A 23,054-nucleotide genomic window follows, 5' to 3' on the forward strand; every position below is an offset into this window, starting at 1 on the left:
TGCTGTTCGCGATGTCGTCTTCGCAGCATCCGATACACGTATCAGTGTCAGTAGTCGCGAACGACTCGGCTTTATAGCTTCGTCGTCCGTTGTCGATGTCCGGGGTGCTGCTGCTGAAGCAAACAGGATGATACGGGGACAGACCAACGGGAATCTCGGCGCGAGCAAAGACCGACGAACCATCCGTCCGCCCGTTCGCTGTTTGCTCGCTGCAGGTTGCATAACGGTTCGCTCAGCATCCAGTATGCAGTATTTGATGTCGGGAGAAAAAGGGACACGCGGAAAACGGAACCAACACTCGCATGCACAGGGTGTCATCGAATTGTCAACCGTTAATGGTATTGAATACTGGATGAATTCGAATCTATCGAATAAAAATTTTGAAAAATTTATAATTCGACGCATCGTGTATCTCGAATTTAAATATATACGAAAATTAAAGCACTAAATTCTTTATCAAAAAAATAGCATGTAGAATAAAAGTCCATTATGGTTGTGCGATTTGAAAAAATTTAATTCGCAAAAAGCTCTCCACTCTCATGATTCGATAACTGTGACGGTTTTCAGGATTTTATTTTCAAGAGTCCATTAACGATTGATCCGATAGAAATGGGACGCCCTATACGCATCGTTGAGCTTGTCGATTCTCATCGATCGTGCAAAGAGTTACTGCTCTGAGAAAGGAGTCGTATGCATCTTCCATGTAGGTATTCGCCGCGAGAAATTCTTTTTCTGTCCGCGGAATTATTATTATTATTACTGATTCTTTCCGCAAGAGAGTGGAAAAATAATTAATCATAGAATGCGTAAATGCTTGATCCATTGCGCGAGGCGCAATGGTGAAAGTCCGCATGAAGTCTTAGTAGAGAAGATGTCTATACATTATTAATATTCGACTTGACCCAATAATCGCAGCAAATAATCATATGCGTCGCTTCCTTCGCGCGATAATTGACTAGCTATCGTACACTCCGTTTTGCAATTTTCGTATACACTGTCGGACAAAATTGCAAAGCTACGCATGTCGTAAACGGTTTGTCGACGCAGATCTCGCTTACCTTGATGAGCTCAAAATCATGTTTGCGCGCACATTAATTTAGTAGAGATCGTGATGATACGCGATCATTATTTAATTTTTAATTCGACGATCAGATTACATATCAATCGATAATACACGTTCTATAGTGAATTATTATTTAATTTAATATTTAATTATTATTTAATTTAATATTACACACAATATTATTAAAAAATAAATCTTTCTTTTTTTTAATATTATATTTAAATGGTAAATGAGTATTTATAAATTAACATCACACGCCTTGTGTTTGCTCAAACGGTTAACGCTCACAGATCGTAATATTATAGAATTTTCTTACAACTGCGCTATCATGCTTAATATCGGTCATTTGCTTAAGTCAAGGCAAAATTACACGCCACGAAGTAACCTGATAAATTCATTATAATTCACCGGCCCAGCCAACCAGAACTTCGGCGACAGTTCGTTAACGTGGGAAACATTACCTCGTAACCGTGACCGAAGATTCGCAGGAGATATCTTCTGTTTGAAGGAAACAAGCAAAATAACTTTTGTTCCCCAAGTTCTTATAGTTGTTTCACAGTTCTTATAATCATATGCATCTGGCATTAATTTTTCGATTAATGAAAAAGAGTTAATTAAAATTATTGGTAACATGTTACTTCGATCACATTTTTACGATCTAAAAAATTAGAACAACGTTTGTAAGATCGAGGTCTTTTCACGAGTGATCGAAATTGGAATGTAACAGATCATTGAGATGAATTCCACCTGAAGCAATAGCTGGTTTAGCTCGTGCTCGATGGTCGACGATACAGAAACACGCGGTGACTTCTCTATCTTTCTCTCTTTCTTTCCTTTTCTCGATCTTGCTCACGTGTGTTACACTCTTTGAATCTCCTTTAAGCTCCCGCATTTGTTCTTTAAGGTAGACTCTCTCCAAGGTTCGATTCGTCCAACCGCAAACGACTTCCTTCACGAAAGTAAGCGTCGTTGCTTCTTCTTCTTCTTGTAGCAACATCACCGCGAAGCGATGCGAAGTGTTTGTCTCTACTTTCAATTAATCTTACCTTGAAGTACGTTGAACCATCCGCAAAGTAGATGCTGATTCTACTACGGTCGCGATACGCCTTGTAGGTTGTAGCTAATATTCATCGAGATTAACGACACTTTTGGGAAGTGGAAGTGGAAGTGATTTATTATCTAGTATATCTTTAAAACCGAAAATCTCGCTATTTTTTTTGTATATTTATTCATTATTCTTAATTCTTCATTATCATAAGAAGGATTATATATATTATATTTCTCAAATTAATTCGTGTATATGTTGAGCATGTTTCTACTTCGTCATTAATATGCTTATATGATAATAAAATGTCATTATATTTAAATGTTATTATATTTAATATCTTTTTACGAAAATATTAATAAAATTAATAATAAAATATTAATAATAAAATGTCATTATATTTGATATCTTTTTTTTACAAAAATATTTACAACGATGACAAATTGGATAAAACTTTTGGGATGTTTCCTTGTAATGTTTATAATTCAAAATTAATTTATCGATTTTAAAACAGAAAATTTTAAAAATGCATGTTCAATACATACAAATGTGACAATCAACAGTGCATGTCTTGCACGTAACTGACATAAATATCGGTTTTTCTTTGACTAATGCCGTCACGGACGAATCTCGGGCCCGTTAGACGCGGAGAAACGTGTAACTGGAATTTCTGCCGGCATTAAATTTTCATTAGATACAATTAAATTCGTATCATTCTGCTCTGAAGGGGATTACAAGGAGGAAAAGAGAAAGGACGCGATTAAAATCTTTGTAGCGCGACCATGGAAAACGATCATTAAAAAGTTATACGCATCGCACGCGTTAATAAATACTTGCTGATTGATCGAACACAGTTTATAAACACGTTTTCCGCGTGTGCAGAATGCGATCGATCGTTGTAAGTGCATATTAGAAATTTGAATCGAAGATGACAACTATGACATTTGCAAAATGTAGATGCTACACTCGAAGCAGAACTCGACGAGGAAGCGCGTTAAACTTTTCATTGGTTACTCATGCGTGAAATGTCGAGGTTAATGCTCTTCGGGTATTTTCGATGAAAATTAAATGTGTTTCAGTGAAGTATAAATCGTGTTATTATATTTTTCATATTTTTATTTTCAGAGAAATTATGAAATTTTGAAGGCGATAAAGATTAGAGAGAAGACAAAAATATTTATCACTATTATATTTAAGTACATTGAGAATTTTGTTTATTAATATTTATTTTTACATTAATATGGATTTTTCTTTTCTCTCGTGGGAAATTACTATTTATATTTCTATAGCTAATTAATTAATAATAATCATAATTAGTAATAATTATTCTTCTTAATAATGTGCTAATGTTATTTCTTAGTAATTTCTCAGTAATTTTTCTTTTAAAATTGATCATAAAATTAGAATATAATTTTAAAAAAGAATTATGTCCCTCTATTATATCAAAAATTATCGTTTTATGAAGACCTTCTATGAAACACCGACTTTACAAATTCACTTATATGTAACTAATAGATTATCTGCGCGATTTAAAGATTGACTTTTAAAACGAGTAAAAGGATCTCGGCTTATAGAAGGATAAAAAAAAAAGTGTCGTAACGAATCGAGGATGACGATTTACCTCGATAACTCGTCAGTCTATGTCCTTGGCTTTACCAAGTTGATGATATAACAATCAATGCTCTATTATAAGTCAACAAAATCTTAAAAATTCATGTGGCACGTGCGATCACCGCGTTATAAAAATCGAAAGGTAGTTGTGTTTTTTTAATCCTTAATCAGAAAAAAATGAAATCGATATCGCTTTCGGAAAGAAATTATATTACAAGACGATAATATGAAGAAATCAGGATGAAGTAACGAAAATGAAGTTCTTATAAATGTATCAATGTTGCGTTGTTAAAAAAATTATTTAAATATATAATAACAAGTTTATATGTGCAATAACATGAAAATATGCCTCATTATTATATAAATTTTTTTCTTACACTATCGATTTTTCTTTTATTATGTTAAAAAGCTTCTAAAAGGACATACATATGAAATAGAAATTTATTATAGCTAGTGTTATATTTATTTGATAAAAGACTCGTTTTGAAATTATTTAATGTCGATTTCGTTCGATTACTGAATAAGTATTTAGTTTCTTTATTTTTTAAAAAAATTATGACATATGCTGATGAGAACCGATACGAATTGCGAACAATGTATGACTTCGAGCGATACACGTGGAACATTTATCAAAGAAAAAGAAAAAGAGAGAGACCGTCATTTATTTTCTAAATATCTATTTCGCGGACGGAAGATAATTTATTATTGCTCGCTCGCGCCGATATTCTTACCGGAAACCTGCAGCTGAATTAATACGCAGCTGAGAGATGACGGACGGGCACTTAGAGAAACGCCATTCGTCATCCAGCTTATCGGGCTTGTTCCCGCGAGGGGAAAATTATAAATGCATTTTCATTGCGCGCCGCGCCATTGTTGTATCGCAAATCGAGGCCGCATTAAATCACGAGGATTTAGAAAAGAAAGGATGGAAAGTTGCCGTTGTGGCAGGATCGCGTTCCTGCGATTGCGGTAGGTCGTTTGTTTGTCTCGTTGGTGCAATCATCATGCAATGCGAGATTGTACTCCAGAAAGAAAAATGATACAGTGAAAACATCTGCAACGTACATCTCCGATATGGCTAAACATAAAGATCAAATGTAGATAACATTAATGGAAAAAGAACAAATAAAAGAGATAAATGCGCGCTCGTATGCGAGATTTTTATACGCGATCATGTACATATTTATGAAACATATTTAAAGTATTAATCATTATAAAAGTGTTTTTAATAACGTATTGTGTGTATAATCTTTAATAATCGTTTGCAGGATTTTTTCATTATTTAAATTATTATACGCATCTAATGAAGTGAAGTTTAATCTGAGAAAGTTATCAAACATGTCGGAGTTATAAAAGTAAATAATTAGAAAATCACACAATTAAATGCTCTCGAATCTTTTACCATTCACTTTTTTTTAGCAGCTTGAAATCTGACATGAAAGGTGATTACGCAAAATACACGGAAACAATATCGAGAAATCGTATCGAAAGAAGGCGGCTTTTATTCGCTTAGTTTCACGACAAGCGATTTATTGTCGCGTTTTGTTAAATTTTTACAATTTTGTGGAAATCACAATGCAATCCGCGCGCGAATATTTTTTCAAAAAATACTAATCGAGAAAAATAAAACAAAAATGAAAAGTTTAAAAGAGAATAATCAACAATCGATACACGAAAGAGAAAATACAAAGATCGAATCCTATATATGGGTGAGAGCGATCTGCGATTCTTCATGTATCATGTATTCATCTCTTTCTTTTGTTCTCGAAAATACACGTTTCATTATACATATATAACGATTTTATGAGGTTGCCGAGTAAACCGAATTATGATGCTTAATATCGAGGTCACGGAGGAAGTTTCAGCAATTCGCGATTCGTCACGTTATCTCAATGCAAACTCACGATATGTAATATATTTTTTAATAAAAGAAAAAGAAATCTGTTCTACTTATTAAAAATCTTTATTTCAAATATAACATCTATAATTAAATTCATCTATATTAAATTTATCTATATTCATCTATAAATTTTAGATTTATTAAATTTTAGATCTATTAAATCTATCTATTAAATTTTAGATTAACGTATGCATTTATAAGATATTTTTGTCTTGCATTTTGGTGATTTGTAATATCACGAAAATATTTGAAAAATATTTGAATCTGTTCTTTGCGGTGGAAGGGGAGGGAAAATTTAATCGCATCTATAATTAAATTAAATTCGTCTAACTTAACGCGCGATGATTCAGCCTCACGAGGTGGGAAGAACTCTGTAACGGCATAACGCGTACAACTTTTCTCTTATGTAACATAGACCGAAGTTTCTGCTCGGTGTAGCGTGCATGCATAGCAGGCCGCCTCCAAGGAGCAAAACTGACGGACGGAGAAGGCATTGTCTTTCGGGAGCGTTCGGTAAACTTAGCTTCTTTGTTCGCCATAAAGCCAGGGAAGACCGGAATCTGGGACGATCACTCGAATCTCCTTCTCTCTAAAGCACGTGACACTCTACTAACTTCAGTAATGATTATTAACCTTTCGCTGACAATTGTTTTATACACAATCGTGGTCTTTACAAAGAGGACAATTCTCTTTCTTATTTTGTACGGATAAATTTGACGTTACATAATATATTTAGTTTCTTTTTATTTTATAATAAATATTGACATGTAAATGATTTTAGATATATAATTATATACATTTTTAAATTTTGTTGTAGGTTTTTTTAATATAGATTTTTATGTAAATATTTGTCTCTAAAAATGCGAAACGTTGCATTTTAATATAGCTTATATAACGCGTTCTAATTTGTAGAAGTGTCAAATGTGTGGAGCAAAATTTGCGTTAATTTAATTTCGCTTAGTTTGCACAAGAATATAGAGATAATAACCAGCGCAACATGCATTCGCGCAAAAGTGCAACTGCAACGCTGCGAAAAAATGATACGTGACCATGTATTTAATTTTCTTTCTAGTAAAACTATTTTATAAACATAAGCGTCAGAATTTAGCTCTATCTTTTTCTGAAAACATCATATTACGCAAGATTAATTCACATATATAGATTTTGTTTTTTATTTATTTTTATTTATACAATTATACAATTTTAATGTTCACTTTGATCTTTATTTTTATAACAATTATAGCATCTTAGGAAAATTTAAAAAATTTATTTTGAAAATTACTTTCGGAATTTAAATGCTATAAGATGTTTAAAACAAAATCATTGTCCTTGCTTAGAGAAAAGTGTAGGAAAAATGTAGGAAAAATCGGAGCTAAGCAATCGCGTTGCAACATCATAATTGTCATATTTGTTATTCATCTCGCGTATTGTTTTTTCTTGTTTTTTTTCTGTGCTGGCTCTGAGAATCGTACAAGCTTAACGAAAGTGACATCATATTCTCCAGACGAGCCAGTTCTCATTGACTCTAATACCGGTTTCCTCGAGCCGGCCGAAGAAGAATCTTCGTCGGTTCGTTTGACACAATCGTTGGGTTAAGTCGTAACCTTAGGAGAACGGATTCACGGACACACACGTACCTAATTTTTTCTTTCCCCTCTTTCTCTCTCTCGTTCTTTTCTTTTTTTCTAATTTTAATAAACGATGCCCGTCACCGTCTTACTTGGTAGAAAAACGCCGCATGTGTAGGTTCGCGCGGTTCCATAATTAGCCTCGTAATTATTATGAATTAGTCTCGCAAAAATGCGAATTAAACGCTGAGCAAAATGCGGCTTCGCGTGGCTTGGAAGTGGTTTTTCAGATTCGGTGCCAGTTCTTCGAGGGATTAATTTATTTTATGACAAGGTAGCATTTTAATCACGTAACTCGGAAATTATATATGTTTTTGCGACTGATGCAGTAATTTATGTAAGTTCGGTTGCTTGGTAAAGTAAGAGTAATATCGGTCTCCTCTTTTAATTAATTCTTTCTTTTAAAAAACGTTAGGAGGAGATTTTAGCACAATTTTCTGATATCATTAAGATTACATAATTTTGCAAATAAGTCTGAAAGTTTCGTTAGGTTAAAGTTTATGCGAAAAGAAGAACTAGTTTCACATTATTTGCGTTAAACTAACGATTTCTTCTTCAGTTTAATCTACAGCGATATAGATGCAATTTCAGAGCTCTGCGAACGATGAGCAAAATCGAGTAAATTTATGAAATATATAATTAATAATTAAAGAAAAAGACCGATAAATTCCTCCTCTTCTTCCTCTTTTCGCAACAGGAGGGAAGGGGAAGGGCTCTCACCTTTCACCCCGAAGTAACTGTACAACTGTAGAAAGTCAGGGAATGGATCACAGAAACGAACAGCTGCCGTCGTAATCTGCTGCAGTTCGATTACGTCGGCGATGGCAATAAACTCTGATAACGCTAATAACGGCACCGTAATAAATACGCGGCGTGCAACCGAAGAGAAGTTGCTGCGCTCTCGCAATTAATCGCGCTCCATCGAAATTAACGAATGATCTCGCAATCACATTCGTTCACTTTCGATAGTCCCTCATTTTCGAGGCGAGTCTCTTACAAATTTAATCTTGTCACCGTCTATTTTGTGAAATTTTATTAAATTTTTTTTGAAGACTTAATATCTTTTGAACTATTAATATCTCGATTAAAAATTAATCTCTAAATTATTTACTTGTTATTCTAAACGTGCTTTAGAAGAGATCTAATAAAAAGATTCTCTCTCTGTGTTTTGTATTATTTTAAGTAAATACGAATACGTTAGTAGAATTGATAATTTTTCATTAAACATCATTGTTAATTATCGCGATGGTTTGGATGTAGAAATAGACATCCAACAATGAGAAAGAAATCACGAGGCACACAATGGAGGAGACGCGATGAGAGTTCTAATGAAATTGCCAGAGCGGAAATGCAACAGAAAACGTTATTAATGTGAACGCAAGCAATTATTGTTGTTTATGAATGATAAATTATTAATTATTGCGATTATCTTTGATCACACAGGATCATTTCCTATTTTTGATTAGAAAACGGGATATAATGCTGAATATATGATTAAGAATCACGTACAAAGCGATTCTAAAATCAAATTTGATATTTAAAAAAATAAATAATGTTTAAAGATATCTCTCTTTAACAAAAATAGACATTGATATCCTTTACATTATAAGCATATAAGAATGCAAAATATTTGTTTTTCGTAAATTATGAATATTGAAGGTTTAAAAATAAATAATGACATTTTATTCCTGTGTCTCAAAAATTATAATTAAATTTGATTGTAATGAAATTTTTACTTTGTGCTCTTTAACTAGATATTTGACATCGATGATTATAAAGTTGTGAAAGAAATTTAATCATATTTTCACTAGTCAAAATTATCTTCAAAATTAAAAAAAGACAATTTGTAAAATTTGGCAATCACTCTACATATTGCAGGAAGAAGATTATTAACCACAATAATTGTTTTCCTTCCGCACATTGCATCCTCTTGCCAAATCTTATTATCTACCAAACAGATCATTAATTTTAAACATGAAATCGATGCGTACCAAATTTACGAGGGATCAATGTAATATATTCTTTGGACGGATGTGCGTGCAAAGAATGGCAAAAGTTGTACAGAAAGAGAAAGAAAGGATTGCTTACATAAGAAATTGGACGTACGCTTTCGTTTGTTCTTAAACACGCACGCATAATAGTTATTTGCCACAGAAATGAATCCATCTGAAAATTCAATGTCGAGCATTTGATTAAATCTAAAATCCATTGAAGATAGAAAACGTGCCTTGCACAGACGATAACGAAAAAACTTGAAAAGTTTTATATTAAAATATATATATATATATATATATATATATATATATTTGACATTTTTTTAATTAAAAAAATTAATTTTAAAAATGAATTTGATCATTCTCTGGATTCGCATACGCGATCTATGCAGCCGAAACAAGTTTGACTCTTTGTTTGCCTACAGAAATGCACTCGCTAAAGTGCCAATCTTCTCTAGACATTGATTCAAGTCTCACATTAGACTAAATTTAATTTGAAGATTCATTTATTATCGCGAAATTTAATCCGAGAATGATCCAATTTACTTTATCAGATCTTGAAAAAAAAATTAATATATATATTAATTATAAATATATTTACAATTTTAAAATTAATTTTACCCTTTAGTTAAAAAAATATTAAATAATATATATGTTTCTGAGATGAAACTTTTCAAGTTTTTTAACAAAATTTAGCAATTTGTGATGTCGATTTGCTTTTCGCGCACTTTTTGTCGACTCGTCCAGCATAATGGATATTTGTGGATGATGCCGCGTGAGAAATTCGACTGCGGTCGACAACAATCGAGAGTAAACCTTATTTTTTCTCTTTTGGCTCGGTAACCCGGTGATGCGTGACCTTTCTCACACGCGGTGAACAATTTAGCCTCCGGTACGCATTACCGCAGACCCCGGATCGTCTCGAAACTGCCGCAACCGTCGGATAAGATCGGGTGCGTCGGGTGCAATTTGCGCGTCCGGTCGCGAAGAGACGCGCGCTTTATTACCTGCGCCTCTCTCGCGCACAGGTAAGTTTCGCCCCCGCCGGCTAATCGCGGCATATCGAACACCGTCAAGATGAAAGCCTGTTAACTTGATTAACATAGAAAGGGAGATTTGCATGCGTACAATGTAAGTTACGAGAGGTAGCTTCGACAGATATCGTCTTTTCAACGTACTTAATTCACTAGGTCAAGATTTTTAATTTTTCCCTCCACGCAAATGTTATATTTTTAATAAAAAAAAATATGTGATGCACGATGAGATTTTGATATCATTTGACTTGGAAAATAAAATATATAATATACCATATGTAATAACATTAATTAATTATGTGCGAAATTAAATTATATTATTTTTAATAATTTTATTTTTCGAATTTAAACAAGTGATATTTTTACCAATTTCCACAGTTGTTAATTATAATTATTTATGCATTGTACCCGTTCATTTAGTTTCGTATACAAGCATATAGAAAATCGAAGTATATTTCACAATGGATTCGCACGAGGAAGCTCGACTCCGAGCATTATATTGCGATCGAGATGCGAGAGCGTGGGTGCATCGCACGTATAAACGTGACGGGAAGAAGGGGCCTCTCGATTATCGAAGTGAAAGTCGCGGATCGACGAGGCATTCAGTCGCACCGCGATCGCCGCAGAGAACGTTTCATGTTGTATGTTGTGTCTAATTTGCGGTCAGCCTTGAACGTTTGGTAACCAGTGTACGTTTTTGCGAAAAAACGTGCGGAACGGTGTGATGTGTTACGTGCTTGTGATATTCTTGGACTTAAAGCGCATCGGACGTTCCAAAGGTGCGATCCTGAAACGAAAATCGATGGATTATCGACGAGTTTAATAGAGATTGCTATCGAATTAGAACGCAAAATTATAGCGATGTTCTTGGATCAGTTAATTAAAATTTTTTCTTTAAAATATCAAGACATTCATTAAATTATAAATTTAACCGATGATTAAATTAAAAAGACACAGATTTTTCGTCAATCAAGCTTTAATTTGAATAAATAGAGAAAAAATTATATTTGTTTTGCAAAATAATTCTGTCTCTTTGTAGAGATTAATATTTTCCTATAAAAATGTTTAGGAGAAATTATAATAATCTTCAACTATGTATAATAATATTTATTTTATTTTGATTATTAATTTTAATGATTAAAAATATTATAAAAGTTTCATAAATATTAAAAATATTGTAAGCAATATTTAAAAACAACGAAAGTCTTTTGTCAGTAAACCTTAGTAATGCATGAAAAATGAATTGTATTTTTTATAAAATAATTTGAACTTTCAATATTAAAGATAGAATATCGTACATATTTCTCTATAAAAATCCCCATAAGAATTGTAATAGTAATCTCCTTAAACTACTCGTAGATAACATAACTACATAATGTATAGAAGCCCCACGATCGGTCAGTCGCTAAAGAATTATAACAGTAATCTCTAACTATATGTAATAACACTTTATCCGACGTGGAGTGAAGAAATCGGGCATTACTCGCAACCGAGGTTTTCTTCCGCAAATTATAGATCGTGGACATGATCGCCGATGGCGAAGGGAGTATGAATCGCTCGGCTCGAAAACAGTTATCCCGCATGCCGGTCATTGATTTCATCGCGCCGGACGGCCGTTCGTCGTTACGAATTCGAAATTACTCGTCGATTGTCGGCGAGCGATGTGCGACGCAAAATTTTCAAGTCGCGAGTAGTAGCGGCCAGTAAATAGTGGGACCGACGAGTAGTCATCCTCCGTTATCGCCGGGCAATTTAATTATCATCAGTCCACGTCTAACAAGACACTAGAAGACAATTTTGTCTTTTCAGAAATCAAATGGAACTTTGATGATAAAGCTTGCGAACGTCATTGTTGCGATAAATAAATTGGGGACAATGATATGTGTCTTGTAGATTGATAGATAAGTTGAACGAGGATCGTAGTAAAGTTATAATCTTCTTGTACGCGAGAATAGAAATTAATTAACAAAATCGAAGGGATGTAAAATACGACTGCGTAAAAATTGAATAAAGAGTCTTAACCGGCTGGATCGAGTTATATCTAAAAGCCGTTCTAGGATTATTACTCCCTCGTGAAAGGTTTAACCTCGAGCTCTCGTGTACACGCGATAACGGAAATATTACTCGGCTAAGCTTGAATACTCGCATAAGTAGTCGTGTTCGTGCGAATCTATCGAAGTTACGGACAAATGATTAATTAGGCCTCTCTGAGCGGCTGAGCTGATTAAGGCAAGGCAAGATATTGAGATATTATCTCCGTGTAAAGAATAAGAATCTCGTTATATTAGAGGTTCGATAAAGTTCAATAAAAAGGTCCAGATGAAGATAGGATATTGAAAAAAAATATTGAACAATTAATTTCCCATTCATTGAATAAAGACTTATTGTGTTTTATTTGTACTATTAAAAATTATGGGAAGAAAGTTGTTAACTTGACTAAACCGTTCAACTAAATTATTTTCCTAATTGAAATATTTAAATCTTTAAGTTAAATAGATGTCATGTTAGATTTAATATGTATTATTTAATTTAAATAGTAAAATATTTCAATTAAAAAAATAATAATTTAGTTAAATGATTTAGTCAAGTTAACGACTTTTTTCTCAGCGAAATAACGATAAATACGAACCAAAAATTTAAGGCACATATACAAACAATATTTTAGATTAAAATATAATTTAATTATTTATATGTACCTTTTTTACAATACATTAAATCGTAGCTTATTTAACCACGTAAATGCAGATTCTGGTTTTAAGGGATTGTCCATGGGATGCGCGATGGGGAAATATTGATGCGTCGCGTTCGGTAGACCGCTTCGTAGAGAACAAATCGATACATACACGAGACCCGTTCTCCACGTCCTGTGCGCTCCGACTCGCTTCGGTCTACCACACGTGAAGGCTTTGGTCGTCTGGCTTACGGTACATTGTAATTATGTTATGGGCCCCATTGCCCAGCCCCGTGGGTGTGCGGGAGATTATTGTACCGAAAAATCTCATCGTCTCTCTCGGCGAAATAATCTCTCAAAACTATTCTCCTCTGGACGCTTCGATATTTTTTTGCCAAACGTTCCGTTAATCCGAAATTAAAGGCTCGAATATAATCTAAGAATAACATTTATATTGAGTTATTTTCAGTATGTTTTTTTTTCGCAATTGAAACGAGGAGATTAGATTTAATTTTATTTTTAGATTAAAGTAAGAAAACTAGGGATTGGATTTACGGTAAATTTTCTCTTCTCTCTTTTTCGTCCTGAATATAAGCAATGCACATTAGAGCTCCATATAACTGTCTTTATAATACACAATTTAATTTATAAAATATTTCCCAAGAGAGATTTAATTGATTATAATTTTTCGCTGTTAATTTCCATCACGAGTTTCACACGTTATTTTCTGTTTAATGTGTAATTCATAAATTAGGGCAATTTTTGCGTACAAAAATTATAGTGAACCAGATGAAAATGTTGCGGCGAATTATTTGATTGCGCATATTTATTAATCGTCGAATCCTTGCCGTATACAGCGACTGACCGCACATAGCGCTCGTATACATCATTAGATAACAGAACCGACGCGAAGGGAACGTGAAAGGTCTCTGGTTCACGGCGTGGCGACCGGTATCTCGCCGGTATCGCTTCGTCGCCGCGAGTGGGTTCTGGGTTCTGGTTGCCAGGCAGCGGAGACGGCAACCCAGGTGAAGAGAGAGATCGTTCCTCGTTTCCTCGTTGCTCAACCACCTCGATTGCGGTCGTGTACGGTAATTACAGCGCCCGGTAATACACGCGCGACGCCTTATCCGCACCCGCATATCGTTACTTATTACGCGGCATTATAGAAGTTGAGATTATGGGAGTCAAATCAATCGGTACTTTTGAGTGTCCTTTTTAGCATCCTTTTTGTCTCTTGGAAACTAAGCCGCGAGAATACGTCTTAAAAGTCTTCAAATCGTTTAGTGAATTGAAAATTATTGGCATTACATCTTGGATTATATAATTATATTTTGTAATGATTGTCTATCTTATTTCGATTGTATAATGTAGTTGTTATTTCGTTAGATCTTCGGTATACTTTAAAAAAGGGATTAAAATTTAAAAAACGAGAAAGTTAAATATTCGTCAGATTAATCTCTTTGAGATTTAATTTTAAAATTTTTATCTCATTTCGTTTTTTTGATTCAATTTTCAAGATTGCTCTGTTAAAGATTAATCAGTAATCATAATTAAAATAGCTTTAGTCTGGAAATAAATCTGTATCTTTGAAATAGAATTTTTGGAATATTTATGAAAAAGTACATATGTACAATCGCTTACATTTATTTCTCGATGAAATAAAAATTACTATTTGTCCGTCTATCTATTTTCAGTCAAAGATAATTACGTGAGTGCGTGATTAGGCGATTACGTAAATATTAAAATACTCGGCGTGCACGACACATGATTTCCCAAGATGCAGAACGAGGCCTGATTAAGTGACTCACGTATAACATTGAAAATTATGGCAGTGACATTGGTTTGTGATGTTCAGATATTAAAGGAGAGATACATCACCAGTATCACAATTCATATGATGATAAATCTAGTTGATTCGTAATTAAGCGCTCTCGTAAATTTAACATGAAACTATTATTTATTTAACTTTTCAATCGATATTTCGATTTGATATTTTGACCAGATTTAGCTATCAGATTATCTTCTAGTACTCCGAAAATATTTATATCGCGTTTAAATATTTACAATGTATTATTTCATCAAACTTTATAAGTGAAAGTAACGAAAAAGATTTTATTGTTCGAACTTTCTATCTCGAGTACCCTAATATTAGAAAGTCGATTACACGAAAACGAGGCTCGATTTATAGCTCGTGGGTCGCAGGTCGCGGCTGACTGGTGGTTTACAATACGCGATGCTAGTCGATGGCTTTTTTCTGTAAACGAGTTCTCGTCGAATCGGAAAACGCGTCGGCGGTGACGGAAAACCGGAGAATGGCTAGTCGAAGATAATCTGTCGCTGTCACCACTTCGTGTACACACACTCATCGTCGCGAAACAATATTTAAAGTATGCAAGCCGCGTCAGACAGCGCAAACAGCCATGACGACTTTAATCACCACCGCGCCTCGAAGTTGGTCTACATGATAAAAGCGATCGGTTCCCACCCACGTTCTCTGGGTTTGAGCTGCGCATCTTGATCTGTGCCAATTTTGGAAATCTCATTATGAGATAAGAGAAACAAGTTGAAGTCATTACAGTCTAATCGTTCCATGTAAGCTTAATTTCTCGAAGTAAAATCGTTCAAATATACATTTCTTTATTCATTATTCATATACAGCTTATTTACTCATTCGATTCTATAAGAATATTGAATTTATTTGTTGAATTATTTATTAAATATTTGAGAATTTATGATATAAAATAATAAAATAATAAAAATATAATTATAAAAAATAAAATAATATAATAAATAAAATGATAAAATAATGAAAATATAATTATAAAAAAATAATGCTATGCATCTAATTTTTATTCTCATTTAATCTACGTTAGAGAATTTTATGTCGTCTCAAGTAGATCATTCAAAGAAATCTGTTCTTCGTTTATTTTGTATTTTATTGTAATTCCTCCTTTTTATCTGAAAATTTTAAACCTCTTTTTTTTTAATGCAGAAAGAGAGCAAAGAGAAATAGATTCTCACATAAATGCATATGTGAAGAATATGATCTCGCGATCGAATCTTTGTAGATGTTGCAACGGAAGACATGATCGTGCAATGAAATCGAAAGGCTCCTTGTTTCAGAAAGTATGACAAAGAAGGAAAAATGTGGGCGTGCAATCCCGCGATATCGATCTCGAGGATCGCCCGTCCTCGTGAATTTTATTATTTCGGAAGGTGATATTTTTCGCGCCGACATTTCTCTCCTTTTCAAGAAATGAAGCGACCGCCAAAATTGCGTCTCAATTCTTTCCGCACAATATATTTTCCACTTCATAATTCTTCGAAATTTATCTTTTCAGAAGAAATCTAAAGGAGAAGAGGAGTCTTGAGGGCGATTCTTGCCATCCAAAGGACCCACGAAGAGGCATGGCGAGACAACAGACCGTGGATCGGAACATCCCTCATCTGCGAGATATCTTCGGCTTCGGCAGCAAATGGGATACACGTGGCCACGCCGAGGAGAAGGCACCCGGTCACGACAGCGCCGTGTCGGTTGGTTCCACGTCGGGCGAGGAGGAGAGCCCGAAGAACAGCAAGAAGAAGAAGTCGCGTCGCCGCGACAACAGCAAGACATTGACCGAAAGCGACGTTAAACACCTGGAGCGGCACCTGTCGATGAAGAAGACTATACGCAAAAAGATCATGCGTGATCTGCAGCAGGCTTTCGTCGAGGACCCGAACGAGTTTCGCGTGGACGACATACCACCGGAACAGCTCAAAGCGGAGATCAATATCCAGAGCCTGAGCTTCGGCACGCCGTCCCAGAAGCAGGGACGCACGCGTGGCAACGCCGAGAGCACGTTCCTCGACATGTTGCGCGGTGGCGGTAAGAAATTTGTCCGTTATTTGAAATTAAATGCGTCATAGACGCTTCTTATTTTTTTATCCTTATGTATTTTTAACGGCAAAATATTTAAGACTAGCAGTTTCATTAACTTTCATGTAGTTATTTCAAGATTTCCGAGATAAGTTTGCAAATAATGTAATGAAATTTATTTCCCTAAAGGAAATGTTATACAAAAAGTAAAGAGAATATTGAGAGACTTTAAATATCATTAAAAAATTCATATATTTCTTTCTTTTCCATCAAATATTTCATAAGTCTAATATTTTTTTCAAATAAAATTAATACAGAAACGTTATTTACGTTCATGAAACAAAATCTTTATTAGATTTTATGTTTTTCAAATTCTCTTTATATATTCATATAAAACTATAACGTGTTTCAGGTTTGGAAAAAAATGGAACGGACGGAGATCGGGACTCGGGACACGGGGGATCGCCGACCAGGGAGACGCCCAGTGCCCAGGACACGGACGACGAGTCCTACGCATATGAGGCGCCGGCCGCGACGCCCACGAAGAAGAGCGGCAACTTCTGGAGACGCTTTACCATGAAGAATCGCAATAAACGATAAATCTGCGGATTTATCCAAGAGCAATCGACGCAAAGAGAGAGCGTACCGATACTTTATATTCTCCGTCATCTTGATAATTTTTACCAGCGTAGTTAACGAAGCAGAGCTTGCAACTGTGATATACATAAAAACCAACTTATCTCCATCTGTCCCTCATCCCCCTGTCTCCCGAGGTGATTCTTCTCCGTCGAATTTTAAGAGGTTCCCAAAATTCGATCACACAACAAGACCGAGGACCAATCGATGCTGTACAAATTTCAAATCTAAGCGCCATACGTTTTTATACGATACATTAAAAGAGCGTGATGACACCTTTCGAACCAGCATTTTTATCATGTTCTATCATGACATATCATGAGATATAACTAATGCCGAGGTCGAAGAGAAGAAAAGCACAGGTAACTTATATCTTTTTAAAATTTTAAAATAAGTAAAAGTAATTTAAGAATTCAGAAAATGTATAAATGCAAAAAAGGAGGATGTACTTATTTTGAAAAAACAAAAATTTTTTTAGAGCCTTCGATTCCTAATTAAGTATCTTAGCGGAGGTATTAGAAGAAAAATATTCTGTGCAAATATAATTTTCTTTTAGTTGTATTCTTTTTTGCATTTAAAATAAAATTTACATATTCAAGCTTCGAAGAGAAAAAGAGAAAAAAGAAAATAAAGAGTAGAAAAAGATGCAATCTGAACGGATTTATGTAGGGATTATCCGTTGCACATATACACTCTTTCTCGAAATATATCGGGGGAACTTCTTAAAACTCTCTGATTTAAAATGTGTAATGCTCGATGTGCCCGGTATAACGTATATAACTCTCATCTTCTGACATGTACTTAAAAAAGACGTAAGAGTAGAAAACGAAGGCAGTGACACGGCCACGTGTGTAGTATTTAAGAGTTTAGCTAGTTTTATTTTTTCTTAACATAAGAACGCGGAGAAGGCAATTGTAGGTGATCGGTATTAAGCGTAAAAGAGGTACGTACGCGTGCGCGCCGATTAGATATTAGCTAGTCAACATCGTTAAGACATATACCCGAAAAACCTTGTCGATTTTCTTACTAATAAAATCAGATTTGATATCGGCTTTTTGTAACACAAAACTCGAAAGTAAGATATTTTTTATGTATTTTTTACCAGTTCGAAAATTTACAACTTTAAGATTTATTGGAGAAATATATATACACTTATACGTAAGGAACTTGTGAATTATGTCGTTTAAGTACAACGCATCATATTTTTCATTATACACTTGAGTTTTAAAGCTATATTGATGTTTATGAAACGCGCTATTGTTCCTATCGTTTTTCGAGATATCTCACTAGTATTAGAGATATTATTCGCGATAACAGTTTATACATTCTTACTTGTATCAACTGTTGTATCCCTCCCATCCTTTATTACGATAATAATAATAATTATAATAATTATTCCTTTTAATATTAACTGCAACGTTATATATTATAAGCTTTAAATGTATCATGTTCGAACTCCACATCATATAAGAACAGTAATATACTCGAATAAAAGTCTTATAGATATTACGCTTGTTCTTAACATACACACATCATTTATTTTTCTTGCGAAAAAGTTTATTGCTGACATATATATCTTCTAACAAATGTAATAGGTAATACTTTCTGTTTAATCTTTAACTGACAAACAATATAAATGTTTTAAAATTTCTTTGCGGTTAAATACCTGATCGCGCCATGTCAGTTACAAGTTAATAGAGATAGAAAGAAAATATATATTTAGTTGGGGGATCTTATATATATATATATATATATATATATATATATATATATATAAATGCGATATAAAAAATATACTTCAAAAAATATAAAAGTTTGCTTTTTATCTTGCATATCATCATTATATGGGAGGATTATTCATTCGTAAATTTCGGCGGGCGTTTCTCTAGGAAAGCTGTCATTCCTTCTTTTCTATCCGCCTGGAAAATTCACATTTTAATATGTTAATAAATTTATAAGTTTCTTTTGTATATAGATATATGTGCAAATAGCTTACCAGAGAAAAAGTACTGTTAAACAATTTCTGCTCATATTCAAGTCCTTGTTGCAAAGTCGTTTCATATGCTAAAATTAAATACAATTAGCTATACATATAATCAAAATATACATATTATAAATTTAAATTACAGAAATCGACACACGTGAATAGAGTTTCTAAGATAAATAATTTCTCAAATAATTTTAATTACCAGCATTAACAGCCTCTTTAGCTAATGAAACGACTAATTGTGAGTGAGATGCGATTTTCTCACCCAACTTTACCGCTTCTCCGACCACTTTATCAGGTGGGAAAATCTTACTGACCAAACCTAAAAAAGATAGGAAGATAGGAAAGTAGGATTTTCAAAGTCTTGAATCCATAATATACATATGTTGACGTAAAAAAATAATTATTTTAGATAAAATTATTTTTCTTAATTATTGAAATAATTTTAGAATACAATATATATGGAATATTAGTAATATTATGAAGAATTATTCATATAATTTAACATATTTATATAATTTTGTAGATTACCACAAATTTTATAAAATCATTGAATCGATCATTTTCACTGATATATATATATATATACTGCGGAAGAAGCTGAGAGAAGCGGTAAGTTTGTGTATTTTAGGATGGATCAGGTTTACTATAATAAAAAAAAATTTGAAAAAAAAAAAATATATATATAGATATATATATATATATATATATATATATATATATATATTTTTTTTTTTTTCAAATTTTTTTTTATTATAGTAAACCTGATCCATCCTAAAATACACAAACTTACCGCTTCTCTCAGCTTCTTCCGCAGTAATCATATTACCAGTAAGCACCATTTCCATAGCTTTACTTTTACCGATGAATCTGGGTAGTTTCTGAGTACCACCCGCTCCCGGAATCGTACCGATTGCAATTTCCGGTTGACCGAACTTGGCCTTGTCGCCGGCGTAAACAATGTCGCACATCATCATGAGCTCGTTTCCGCCACCCAACTGCGATCGAAAGCGAAGAATGTGTCAGCGAATTGATTTATTCATATTTATTTCCAGTAATACTTTGCGGAGAAAAGCTGCACTACTTACAGCGTAACCATTTACAGCAGCAATTAAAGGCTTTTTGCTTTTGGAAACGTCATGCCAGCTATCTATGAAGTTGCTTTTCAGATTTTCAGCGAATGATTTATCTTTCATTTCCTTGATGTCAGCACCTATAAATTAAATCATATAAATTAGATATATATAAGATTTATATTAATATTACTGAAATAATTTATTATAGTTGTGATAAGATAATTAAGAATTACTATAAAGATTTATAATAGAATAAAATTCGCGTGTGATCTTACCAGCAGCGAATGCTTTTTCACTTCCGGTAATGACAATGGCACCGATCGATGAATCTGTGTTGAAATGTTCTAAAGCGTGAATTATTTCTTTTATCAATTGATCGCATAGAGCATTTAAAGCTTTTGGTCTGTTTAAAGTGATAAGACCCACATTCTTCTTTTCACCCACAATTTCGGTCTTAATACTTTCATAGTTGCCAGTTTGACCTGTGGATCCAATTTTAAAATATTTAAAATTTATTTATTTTAAGAAATAAAAGCTACAATTCAAACACAAAAATATATATATTTTTATAACAATTTTCGCGACAAGGAATTCTATAAGAAATTATTTAGTTGTGTGTGATTATTATAATAAATTAAAAAAGATAAATATTAAATTAATATTTTATAAGCGGTACAAATCTTTTTATATTTTTATTAGGAAAACTATATCTACAGAATATATACGAAAAAATTTATTTGTATATAAGTCTTTCTTATTTTAAATTAACGTAGATATTTTGTGAGTTTTCGAAATAATATCATGGGCAGTTAATTAAATAGATAGATGAGCAAATAGATGAATTACCGCTATATAAGTAGACTTACACTGATATATAAAATTGCTAAGGAGTGCTAAGGAGCTTTCATGTTATAAATATCAATGGTATTATCACGATAGAAAATTGATTTATATTGTTTATTGCAAATTGTAGCTAAAAAGTATTGTTAAAGCGATGTTATTAAAATATTAGATTATTAATATAATATTATTACTATAACATGAAATAAACTCGTTTCATATAAAATTCACAAATAATTAGTGCGCATTTAAAAATTATTTTAATTAATTATATTTAAATAAAATATTACGGCAGAGGAATGAAAAAATGCATTCGATATATATTATTTGGAGCACGCTACAATCTGTCAATATTTGATTAGGCACTTAATAAAAAATAAATAAGCAATCATTTGCAGATAAATAAACACATTCGTCCTTAATCATTCACAATTGCATAAAAAATCGTGCGTAATTTTTCTTTTAAACATTCGTTTAAATCGAAATATTTTTCAAGCTGAAAAGTGTTAAAAGCCTTTTGCTAGCTCAAGGAAAAATAACGAAACAGTAATACATTTAATTCTAATTAACCTTGAGTGTCGGCGTTATAATATATGTACATATATATGCACATATGTACAAATATATGTATATATGTATCGTATACTTTATTAAATCATTAGGAGAGATTTTTCAAATTTCTTTTTTTAAAATACATAAATATGAATTTAAAGTAACTTTCTATTGTAATTTAAAGTCATCTGCATTTTGTGATGTAATGAGAATTAACAATTTTACACGCAAGCATATAACAGGTGATTAAATTTTCCTTTGAAAATCATGCAATACACAGCAGGAAAACAATCTGCATAAATTTAAATGCGAAATGTCATAAAAAGTCACGTAAACAGTTTGGATTAATATATGATCGATTGATACAGTGTATGTACAAAAAAAAAAAGAAAAAAAGTAATCGAAAACAAGTTGTCGACCCACTGATAATGAACGAATAGCGCAGAAGCCAGTGATTATACCGGGTGTCCGCGCAGTAACATCTCGATGTTTGACGGCTAGCGAGAGAAAGAATCTACTCTTTATTCGTACTTACAGGCATAATACCTGATGACAGGTGTAACGAGATGCTGCGGCTTTCGAGTTGCCTGCAACACGCGTGAGAAGAGAATCTGTGACACACGACTGGCAGACATGTTGATAGTTCAGGCACTTATAGATAAATGTCGACATTAAACTCGTCTCGTGAATGATAGCATAGTCATTCTTGCCAACTCTCACTACAGAAATGTTACTGATTCTCTTCCAAACGCGCGCACGAAGAAATTCAAATCCGTTATATGTTATTAAATTGTAGGCTATTATTAAATATTGATTAAGGACGAAACGCGACTTTTCAATGTGAAATTATTTGTTGATTAGCCATTTGATTAATTATTCAGTTTACTGATTAGGCAGTCATTTGACCAATCGTTGTGTATTTTTACTTTTACTGAGAATGTAAAATTGTCATTTTATTTTAATATTATTTGATTTTTCTTGTTAATATTTTGCCCTTTTATTTATTCAATTGTTTGCTTCCCTGTAATATTTTATCTCTAATATCTTTATAATTTTTTTATTTTTAATAATTTATTTATATCATGCGGCACATAAACAAATACGAAATTAATGCAAAAGTTTTAATTTCTATAACATTAAAACTAAAGTTTTCCA

At 33.1% G+C, this 23,054-nt stretch overlaps 2 protein-coding genes across 4 annotated transcripts in view; one reads left to right on the plus strand and one right to left on the minus strand.

Annotated features, from left to right (window-relative positions):
- LOC105258706 overlaps positions 1 to 18,950 on the plus strand; it is a 28,516-nt gene extending 9,566 nt beyond the window's left edge. The window contains exons 1-3 of one of the 3 annotated variants that reach the window (XM_011270152.3): positions 10,893 to 11,054; positions 16,291 to 16,817; positions 17,221 to 18,950. In XM_011270152.3, coding sequence (XP_011268454.1) covers positions 16,358 to 16,817; positions 17,221 to 17,408 — 648 coding nt within the window. In that variant the 5' untranslated portion in view covers positions 10,893 to 11,054; positions 16,291 to 16,357 and the 3' untranslated portion in view covers positions 17,409 to 18,950. Of the gene's footprint in view, positions 1 to 10,892; positions 11,055 to 16,290; positions 16,818 to 17,220 lie in introns of those variants that run through there. The other 2 variants (XM_011270153.3, XM_011270151.3) reach the window with 2 other exon arrangements.
- Positions 18,951 to 19,247: 297 nt separating this feature from the next.
- LOC105258707 (probable enoyl-CoA hydratase, mitochondrial) lies at positions 19,248 to 22,619 on the minus strand. Its single transcript, XM_011270155.3, has 7 exons — positions 22,435 to 22,619; positions 20,783 to 20,989; positions 20,520 to 20,644; positions 20,225 to 20,429; positions 19,634 to 19,753; positions 19,441 to 19,508; positions 19,248 to 19,363 (listed from the first exon to the last, which is right to left on the minus strand). The coding sequence occupies exons 1-7, from the start codon at positions 22,532 to 22,534 to the stop codon at positions 19,298 to 19,300; spliced, it is 891 nt and encodes a 296-aa protein (XP_011268457.1). The 5' UTR covers positions 22,535 to 22,619; the 3' UTR covers positions 19,248 to 19,297.
- Positions 22,620 to 23,054: the final 435 nt, after the last annotated feature.

This window comes from Camponotus floridanus, unplaced genomic scaffold (assembly GCF_003227725.1).
Source record: "Camponotus floridanus strain SB8 unplaced genomic scaffold, Cflo_v7.5 scaffold129, whole genome shotgun sequence".
Classification (NCBI taxonomy): domain Eukaryota; kingdom Metazoa; phylum Arthropoda; class Insecta; order Hymenoptera; family Formicidae; genus Camponotus; species Camponotus floridanus.

Excerpts from the sequence above, each read along its gene's own strand:
- LOC105258707 (XM_011270155.3), bottom strand. The coding sequence starts at position 22,534 with ATGTCTGCCAGTCGTGTGTCACAGATTCTCTTCTCACGCGTGTTGCAG. Across the intron at positions 20,645-20,782 it reads TGAAAAAGCATTCGCTGCTG|GTGCTGACATCAAGGAAATG; the intron begins GTAAGATCACAC and ends TTTAATTTATAG. Across the intron at positions 20,430-20,519 it reads CTGCTGTAAATGGTTACGCT|TTGGGTGGCGGAAACGAGCT; the intron begins GTAAGTAGTGCA and ends TTTCGATCGCAG.